We start from the raw sequence: 10,801 nt of genomic DNA, 5'->3' as shown, positions 1-10,801 counted from the left end.
AGGTGCCACACATGCACCATCTGAAAGCTGAATGTGATTCACAGGTGTATTAACTCTCTTTTTCTGTTATCTTTGAGTAGAAAATGGCTGTTCATAAAAGATGAACTATCACCATACATATAACATATCTATTTCATTTGTTCTGCCATGTTTTCACAGTTTCATATATCCTCATTTTTTAAACAAGTAACTAATAATTCACATTAAAACCTTTTCACAGATCTCATATAACCTGGAGAAAAAACATTTGGTTTTGTTTTGGTTGTTTCGTGTTTTGTTTTGTTTTTTTGTCTGATAGACAAGGGTACCAAATATCTTGCGACATCTCAAGAATATGGACACAACGTAAGTGCTCCTCTTGAAGTTTCTCAAGTACTAAATATATACCAATCTCCATATGGAATGATGTGTTATTTTTAAGCGTATAGCCTTTTGAAAATGCCAGCCTTAACAGCAGCAAGTAACACGTTATATTTGCAGAAGTCCTCCTAGAATTTGCACAGATGATGAGTCCAGATCATCAGGATCATATAGCAAAGAAATGCGCCCCTCTCCACTTTCAGCTGGTAAAAGTCACTGGGCTATGCTCCTTTCATCTGCAGAAAAGGGAAGAAATGATAGAAGCTTTTTATATTAAGTCTTCCTACATTTAGGATAGGAAAAGATGCTTTAATTGTTGTAACAATCCTTTTTTTTCATGTACGCTAATATGTATTAAAACATACATATATTCAGGCACATCCTAAAGCAGAGCTGCCATGACAGCCCAGAAAGTTTTTTCTAATGCATACCATAAAAGTCATGAGAGGATATTATAGAAGACCTAAGCTGGACCACAGTAAATTTGTAATTGTTACTTACGGAAAGTGTTCTTTCATGTTTAAATCAAACCTCAATTATTTCAGCCTACTTATTCCGTAGAAAGTGGAAGTGAAGCATAAATATGTTAGATGAGATCTTTCCTGAGAAATATATGTGGGACAAAGAAGCAGAGGGAATTGCAGTTGACCCCAGAAGAAAACTGTATAAAGTCAATCGGAATGATCACCTGAGTGTGTCTTTATTTGCCAGTATACACATCATATTTGTCAGAACGTTATCACACTGGTTAATTTAAAACTCTCTAAGTATAAGATTCATGATATCAACAAAGACTGTGAGAAACAGAAAAGGAACTGGGGAAACAGGACATTTGGAAGTGGAGCCAAAAAGTGTGTAAGGGCTAGGATTAGTTAGCTGGCCAAAATAAAAAAAGTTTTTATTTTCTTCAATGCAGACAGCAGTTCAAATGGTTCACCAAGCGTTACTATCTTCCGAACAGTGAAGCCTATTACATTTTTTTACAATCTAATGAATTCCAAAGGAAAGTGACAACAACCAGTTTTAAAAGTGATTTTTCCTTTTTTTTTTTTTTTTCCAAATACTTTCCAGCAATGAAGTTCACATGCAAAAAGCTGATTCCACATACAGAAAATACTTTGAAATAACCAAAGGATACCCATACCATTTCTCAAACTGACAATACATTTCACAGAGTAATCAATACAAACAGAACAAACAAAACACAAATCCACAGCTGCAAAGCTTCAGATATGCAAAATGACTATTTTAATGTTGTGACAGATCCATGATTTGAAAATATACTATAGCATGTTTTAATCAAACTAACATGGCATTAAAGTTACCTGTGCTGTACAGGTAAGTATAACTTAAACCAGCTGGTGGCATTCTGCCTCTCCCCAAAATCAGAACAGTAATGACATGCATGTGCTGAAAGTCCAGCTTTTTTTACAAAAAGAGAACTGACAACATTAAACCAACCTTGCGTACTGGAAACCCTCAAGATTAATATACAGTAGCACAAAATGATAAAAGTAGTTTTTTGCTAGGTAATAATAAAGAAAACAAAGCAAAACCACAAGTATCTGGTGACACACAACTGGAGATACTGTAGATACAATGTGACACTTAATTACAAATCCCTCTGGGGATTTAAAATCTGACACCCAATATGCAGGATCTGCACATTCATCACCAGGACTCCTGTTTTCACCTGCTGTGGACTGAAATGCCATGAAGCGTATGCCTTCATCTAGATTATGACAGTTTCAAACAAAGTCCTAAAACTTTAATAATCTGCATAAACAGTTGCAAACAGTCATTTGCTCTAATTATGTTACTGACAAAATATATTAAAAAATTTTTTTTTTCAGAGAATTTTAATTACTGCTTATTCAGCTTAATGTAGCAGAGAAGAAAAGCAGATCAAGGAATTCTGAAAATAGGGGTGAATTCAGTCATGGACATTAATTAGGGGCTCCAAGGTTCTGTACAGAAATGAAAGTATGAAAACAAAATAAGCAAATTCAAGAAAGGAAATAAAGAAAAAGCACTGATATTTCACCTCTAAAAACTTCAGCAAAAATGCTTTCTTAAAAATTGCATATCATTAGGAGCATGGTTGATAACATGACTGCAATAGACTCATTTTCTACAGCCTCTGATATATAAAAATAGTTCTCTGACTTCTGTGCCAAACAGGACTTGCAAATATAACCTATTCCCATTAAAACTGTGCTTGGTGTCTTAAATGTTTAAGGCTATACATGCACTGAAATTTAAGGAATTTCAAGTTGAAACAGTAGTTGAAAACTGTTATATTACATAAATTACACAACAAAGGGATACTGGTAGGAAATGTACATACAATGCAGCATGAGTCTGTTTCTTTAAGACCAGCACACACTAGACAGTTATTATATAATATCAGGACTTCAAGACACAGAAAAGCTGAATCTGTTCTCAAAGTTGCACACTTCAGATATAGGTATAAAATGAGTAAAACAAGCTATTTTGACAGCACTGACCGACTTATATTTTTGCTTGTGATGGGACTTTGATTCAAATGCACAAAGAAATACAACTCAAACACTTTGCTACTGATACAACAATGCACAACCAGTCAAAAAAAAGAGGTATCTTGAATTTTCAGCTATGAGTCACATTTACAGAAGCCTATTTTATATTTGTTCAAAAAGATCCATTTTATCATTTGTGTCTTTAAGTAACAGCAAGTCCAAACATCATTTGTCCAAAGAATTAGAAACAGACTTGGTTCTTTGGTTAACACCATGTGACTTACATCAGACACAGGAATCAATTAAGAATAAACAGTCATATGAGGAGGTTTCTTGGAAAGGGGGGCAAGGAAGGAAAGGGGAAAGCTTCAAATTCAAAGAAATGCATTGTGTTGAACTGAACTGCCGTTTGAAACCTCCTGTACTAGGAATAATCAGGTTAAGACATCTCTTCAGTTGCAGTGACATTGCTTATACACCATAACTTTAGTTTTCCTACGTATTAGTTTTATACAAAAGAAAGAAGGCACCGAGTGTATCGGTGGCATACAGGCAGTATAAAAGTATGCAAGAAAATGCTACATACTGTATATTTCATACTTTTTAAAAATACCATGAATGTGTGCTATCTCTATGCAATATAATGCTTCACAAAACCAATTCCTTATACCCCAATAAAAGAATGAATTAAAATGTGAAACACATTTTTAAAATCTTGCTGATAACAGCACAATCCAATATTTCTATTCACTATGATCAGTTATTAGCTTATAGTCACTAGAAAGCAAGTTCAAAATTACTGAAGATCAAGGGAACTATAGTCTATAACTATACTTTTGGGACAGAGCCAGCAGCCTTTACTGATGACAGATGTCCTGCTAAGAATGGAGAGGAGGCTCAGTTTTACCACTGTTACTCATGTTAATAGTGCCTTTCTCTTGAGTCCTCCTGGAGAAAGGGAGGGAACTGCTTATAGGGAAAGGTACTACACAGCATGAAAGACATGTGGTTAAACCAGGACCTGAGTAAAAGGCAGTAGGTTCAGGCCCTTAGTCGTTATATTAGCACTTTAGATTGCGTAACAGTGATATAGCTTGCTCATAGAGCATTTAATTTTACATTGTTAAATCATCTTATATAAAAATAGGTAAGAAAGCTCTGTAAGAAAGTATATATACTATATAAGGAGAAATATCTCCTTAAAAAAAGCAAAGAAAGGGAAAAATTCAATAAAAGGTTTCACTAATTACACTTTTTCATGAAAATCACATTAAAAACAGTTATTGTAAATGAAACAGTACTGAGCACTAATGAACCTTGTGGTTTACTGGAAAGGACAGCAAACTAGCTGTATAGTAAAAAAAGATCATTGCTCTATCTCCTTTTTTGTAAATATTCCCTAATACATTCAACTGCTTAGAAATTTCTTAAAACGTCATCATAAGCCATTTGAAAAATTTACTATCAAAGCTTGTTCAAAGCCCTGCTCCTTGCTTGCACTATGGCCTAGAGATTACATCTCAAAGCTATGATAATGCTTCCAGTTAATTCTGTGAACTCATTCAAACTCATGATTTGGAGATGAACCAAAAGTTATAAAGCAATCCACTTTAGACCCTTGGCATGCAGTGAATGTCCACAGGGGAAATGTCCACAACAAAAAAAACAATTAACTTGATACAACGGGCAAGACTCCTGTCTTGATATATGAGAAAACAAGGATGACGTTAATTACATCCCTGAATGTCCATGAGGTATTCCTTCAGTGGTATACTATTACTGCTTCTACACTCCTGAGCAGGGTCCTCAGAGACAGGCACCTTTTGAAGGCTTTATGTCAGCTCAACCAGTAGATGCTTCCAAGGAAGTGAATTAATTCTCCCTGCTATTAGGCGAGCCTTGCCCATTTTCTGGGCATAGCTGTTTCCCGGTCTTCATTCCTACAGGAGCAATACTACCCACTTTCCTGACTCCTGGCACATTCCTCTGCGTAAGGATCTTATTTCTGTATTACAACAGCATAAGCTGGCACAGCAAAACCTGATCCAGCACGTATCAGACCCATTTATTCAGTCACACCATGTTACGTGTGAACTATGCTTGCTAGCATTAATATAACTGTGCCATAGTCACAGGCATAATATAAGCAGATACACTGGGTGCACAAGATCTCTGCATAGTCTGCAGAAAGGAAGAAACCCTGCTTGAACTTAAGCAGAGGCAGTGATAAGTTCTTAAGGCTAAACTATGTAGGCCTGTTGGTACTCACCCTAGGCAAATAAACAGCACCTACCCTGTTTCCATCTGTAAAATACACTAGGTTAGAAGCCATGGAATGCCCACACAGGCTGGTGCTGCTTTGAATGTATGAACTCCCACAATTCACGTCACACTTTCTCTGAGTAAGGCCCTCCGAGGGCCACACGGCTTCAAGAGTGAATTTGAGTCACTGTTGCTGCCACTGTATGAAGCCATCTCTAATTTTAATGCTCTCGCTCCCAGATGACAACTCTTCATCAGGCATTGATTCACTGACAAGCAAATGCTCCTGTGACTTTCCCCTCAAAAACTACCATCGGAACAAAGTAGTCTGAAATCCAGCTGTGATGCACTACAAAATCTGGCAGTTGAGTTAAATAGACCAAAAATACAGAACATTCTTGATGGCTCGTTCTAACAATAAACTTTGCTGAATGTTCCAGTTAAAAGGATCAAGATGTTTGGGGATTGCTTCAACATTTTTAATATTAAGTTTTGAAAATATTTCAGAAGCTGAGGAAAAGAAGAAACAAAAATAAGAGATAATGATTAAATAACAAGTTTGTGACAGCATACGGATATTTGGTTTTTTACCTCCATTCATAATCGAAATCCCATTTGTGGGATTGTATTGCAGCTGCCATGCTGCGCCACTGCTCTAACCCACTGATCCCATTGCACTTCACACCTTCAGGGTCAGGTCTCCTCCCCTGTTGATGCCCATGGGCTCCTCTCATTAACATTAATGGCAGGCAAGCATGCACATCAGTGTGAGAATTAAATGGATGTTTAGCTGTTACTGAGAATTCAACTACAGGAGGAAGTCAGTCTGCCTTACAGGTGACAAGCCATAATTTTAAAGACTGCTTTAAACAGGACAGCTTTTTTTCCTCCAGAAAAGTGTGACGAATAAGTAAACGGCTCAGTACAACTTCCAGTTAAATGAAAGGGAATTCTGCTGTTAGCTTCAAGGTGGAACAGCCAGGCCAAAATGTTTCCCCTCAAACCTCATTCTCTGATTTTACTGCAGACTTTTTGTTAAAACTTGCATGTGTAAGAGCAATCTGTATAAAATTCCTACATTAAAACATCTCCTTCAAGGAAAAATATTTTCTTCTGCTTCACTATATTAAAACATTTCAGAAATCTTAGGCAGTTGGGCAGGTCACAGGAATTTTGCACCAATACCTTATTGTAAGTGGTGCAGAGTGCCCTTGACTTCTGAGGTCCAGTGACTGCCACAGACAGCTTCTCAGGGTGCTGGGGAGTTTGCAGGAGCAAGTCATTAGGGATAAAAGAGAACAAACCAGTAACACAAACACAAATTTTAGACAACAAAAAAAGTTACTCCAAAGGTGTGAAAAAATGGGAAGATACTGATGCTGGCACTGCATCTGCCATCAGGAATGGTTGCAAAAATTTACAGGTGAAAGTATTTCTTATGGTGAATGCCATAAAATCTGTTTTCAGCTCAAGTACTGTCTTAACTGATAAACGTTCAGCTCCAGTAAGAAGACACGCAGTCATTCCAAGGGCTCACCGTATTTCAACATCTAATTATTAATGAAGTTAGAGGACTTGAACTGGATTTAGAAATTATGTCGTATTTCTCCAGTAGCAGCACTTAAACCTTGCCTAACTTCTGTCTCTGCAGTCAGACCTCACAGTGTGGTTACAGCGTGGATGTCTTAAGTCCTGAGCGTGAGGCAGTGCCTTGGGGACCAAGCTTTGAATCTTACCAGTACTATCCTCCTTGCCTGTGCTACCTGGCTGATTGGGGAACAGAAGCATGGCTCTGCTGACTCCTTGCCTCCATGTGTGTGGAAGACAATGATGTCCTGCAGACACTGTACAACCTCTCATCCTTCTGCGCAACGGTTTTGTGCTCGCCTAGACTGCCCTTCACAATCTTGCCCTTACTACAGAAAGGAACTAACCAATTTTTTATATTCATAATACCTTAAGAAGACCCATGTGAAATGTTCTAAACATTAAATAAAATTGATCAAGAATGCAATATTTTCAAGAATAGAATCTGTAAGAATGTCATTGTTCTATAATTATTTAAGGCTACACTGACAAGAAACAGATTCAATTCAAGAACTTTATCTCTACATGGTATATTGGCACACAGCAAAGTAATTAGTTTGATAAACTCTTCCAAGCACTTACTGTACTTCTGAACAAAGGTGAACAACAAAAAGCTATGAAAAAAAAGCGCAGACGGCTCTGAGGAAAACACCAATGCCTCTGATTTGTTTCTGATACTTTGTTCTTTAGAAATTCTTTCCCATGCCTAAGACATAACTGAATGACCAAAACCATACTGTATGTATAAGCCCTTATGCAAGATTTAAAAAACCCCAATATCTAAAGGCAGATTTCAAATACAAAAGTATAGGTTTGCATAAAGCAGTATGAAAACAGAATCACAAACAAATCATAAGAACAGGATCTAGGGAGAAAAAATAACATGAAAGCTATTGATACTATAACTAACTCAAAAATCCCAGGGCAAATCCAATTACTGGTATTACTGGTTTTGAATGGCAAATCCATATTCTACTGCCTCAGAATTTAACATTCATTTCCCTTCTTTATACATTCAGTTCCCAGCCTTTGTACAGTATAAAACCAAGCCAAATCTCTGTGAAGCACAGACCAGACCCGGATACCTTGGGAACATGATCTAGAAAGAGATTCCTCTTCCCAAATGTGCCCAACACAGACTACTATAAATCTCTGCTGTGTTTAAACTAAGATTTCAGTGCCTTAGAAATCTGAATGGTTAGATGTAAAATTGAAGCAATGCAACCTAGTTTAGTTTAGTTCTGTAAGAGGTTATTTGCTGCACCTTCCAAACATGACTTCTTCATTTGCTTAGTGGTGATGTTAAGTATAGTCTTCACTGGAATTATTTTGTTCAGTTCTTACTGTTAAATACTGTGCATTATTTTACAAAGCAAAACCTGTACAAAGAGACAACTATCAAGAGACAACTTTCAGCTGTAGAAAAGAGCATCCAAATATCCACAAACAGAATGAGTGAAAACACTTGACATCCACTGAAAAATTGCTTTTGAACAGCTTCTGAGTCAGTGTTTCTATTGTATGGAAAGCTGAAAGAATAGGGAAAATCTGAGAATTTTCCTTATGCATATAAAGTTAATGTTCATTTTTTTGTTAAATTCTACACTCAACATTACATTTCACAACCTGAGCAACAAAAAGGACTGAGAGAGACAACTTGTATTGTATTACTGCAAGACCATTCCTGTTTAAAGAAAGTTTCTGTATTATTTGTATTTAGTAAATAAAGTTTCTGTAAATGAAGCAGCAGCACAATACCAGGAAAAAAACCAAAGCCTGTAATAATGTTTTAAATCTTTAAATCAACAAAACCTGAAAGCCTAGCTCTGCAAATAAACCCCTCAAAAGGCACCAAATAAACCAAGAAATGGAGTTACAACATACATCCTTTAAAAAGGACTTAATGAAATTGTTAAGTAGTGTGAGAATTTGAGAACCATATGAAATACCTTTTTCATAGCATACTCACTGTCTCCAATCTCACTGTACTTGACTGTCTGTATATGCTAAAGCCAGGATGGTTCAAAGGTATTATAAAGAAATTAAAGAGAAAAACATTGGTCCTAATGAGAACGCTCTAGGCCACCACTAATTCTCTCAACAAAATCCAAAATTTCATTATTTTACCCATCAGTTAGTGAGGACCCATATTAGTAATACACCACCATCATTTATAAGAAAAAAAAAAATCACTTGCTTTCCATACAGCAACAAATAAAAGTAAATGAAACTTACAATTACAGGCAAAAAGAGTATTTTAATTGGGAAGCTTTTTAAAAATATTTACTCAATAATCCACAATTTCAGTAATATGAATTAGATTCAGCAGTAAGTAAATTAGTGTGATTCCAGTTAAAGTATTTGGGACAAATAGGAATCTCAGAAGCACTGATATTTGCCTAATTTTGGTGGAAGCCATGAATGTTTATCTGATGGCAAACTTTTTGGTGATACTGCGGCTTCTCAATTGTGTTGTTAGAAAGTTGTTATTTCCCAACCTGAACATAAGCAAAGCAAACTTCTATTTTGGGTGTGAACATTCACTCAATTGCTGGCAAATCACTAGAAAAATACCTTACTGATGTTCTCTTCTCCAAGAAGAAAGGTAAAAAGTCCTGGTCTGCTCCCTACTTCTAACAAAGAGCATATGGTAGTCCCTAGAACAGCTCCAAAGAGACTAAAACAGATACCTATTTCAACAAAAGCCATAGCGTTTCACATTCGTTCAGAGCAGTTCAACTGTTGCTGTTTCCTTCAGTCTTTCAACCTAACTTCCAACTGGTGACATTTTAAAGAAAACCATATTGATTTGTTTAATGAAAATATATTTTAGTAAAGCCGTGCTCTATGAGCTTCCTACATTGGAATACATGAATACAGGAAGTGCTTTCAACAGAAAGTTACATAGTTTTACAGTACAACCTGTCTAAGGAGATTTGGAAGGGACCAACTAATGATCTGGTCTCTTTGGATTAGGCAGAAGTATGGGCAAGAGGAAAAACCCCAATTTATGCCATATATAGAGCTCGTTCCTGTCACAGATTGAAGAAACATTAGTTTGATGTCAAAGTTCACCTGATGCCCCAATGCTAATATTTTTCAAACCAACCACGTATCAAAAAATGCAAACTTACTTGCACTAAACTCCTGAAAAGAAACTCAGTGTAAAACAACAGTATATTAATATTTGCTATATCACTAAGTGTTCTCCACCAGTGATTTTTTTTTTCTTTTGTTCTACAGATCATCAACTTTTTCTCAGAGTGCAAATTATTGACCTTTAATCTGAATACAGGCAGGTCAGAAGCTACAGTATTAGAGCAATACAAAAAATACACAAGGAGGAGTTTACATTCATTTGGAGAACCTTACATAAAATGTTTGAATTGAAAACCACAAAACAAATCCAAACAAATACAGCATCAGGTGGATGGGGGAGGAACTGCTAACGTATCTGTGTACAGCAAGGCTTCTCTGACACCAAGGAAGTGTCTGACACTAAGCGAAGATTATATATTAAATCCCACCATTTTGCATGTTGTGCATTCTTTACGATGGAATGTTGACCTCAACTTTTGTTTTTTACTTCTACAACAAATCTGTTGATTGTGACGGGGGATGATCATCATCTTAAGAGACCAAACTCCCTTAAAACCACAACTGCACTTTATATTGTCCACTATGATTCTAGTAAAGTATGCCATCTACATACTTGCTGTCCTTTAGATTCTTTCATTTCAGTCCAGTGATTGAGTTCATCTTCTCCTGAGCTGTTGAGACCTAAGGAAATCCACCCTATCATCTCTTTTCGTTTCATGCTGCGCTTATTATATACAGACAGTATGAGCGTCACATCTGAAAGCTGAAACAGTGCCACTTGGAAAACGAAGGTTTCTTTGTATACTGGATTTGGCTGTCCTCGGCGGATTGAAGTTTTGCATTTGGACATTTCTTGCCCCATCGAGTTCAGCAGTGTTAACTTAACATATGTATCTATAAAATAAATAATATTTTGGAATGTCAGATATCTTAGAACAAAAGTTTTAGAGAATGAGATATTTAGAAGGTACAAGGATATGGTGTATACCAGGCTG

At 36.4% G+C, this 10,801-nt stretch overlaps 1 protein-coding gene across 4 annotated transcripts in view; it reads right to left on the bottom strand.

Moving 5' to 3' along the window:
• Window positions 1–1,053: 1,053 nt before the first annotated feature.
• Window positions 1,054–10,801, bottom strand: part of SYT14 (synaptotagmin 14) — a 91,847-nt gene continuing 82,099 nt past the window's right edge. For all 4 annotated transcript variants that reach the window (XM_074897145.1, XM_074897147.1, XM_074897148.1 and 1 more), the window contains one exon: window positions 1,054–10,700. In XM_074897145.1, the coding sequence (XP_074753246.1) occupies window positions 10,387–10,700 (314 nt within the window). In that variant the 3' untranslated portion in view covers window positions 1,054–10,386. The remainder of the gene's footprint in view (window positions 10,701–10,801) is intronic.

Source organism: Athene noctua, chromosome 1 (genome assembly GCF_965140245.1).
Source record: "Athene noctua chromosome 1, bAthNoc1.hap1.1, whole genome shotgun sequence".
NCBI classification, from domain to species: Eukaryota; Metazoa; Chordata; class Aves; order Strigiformes; family Strigidae; genus Athene; species Athene noctua.
This window is presented reverse-complemented; position numbering and strand designations above follow the sequence as displayed.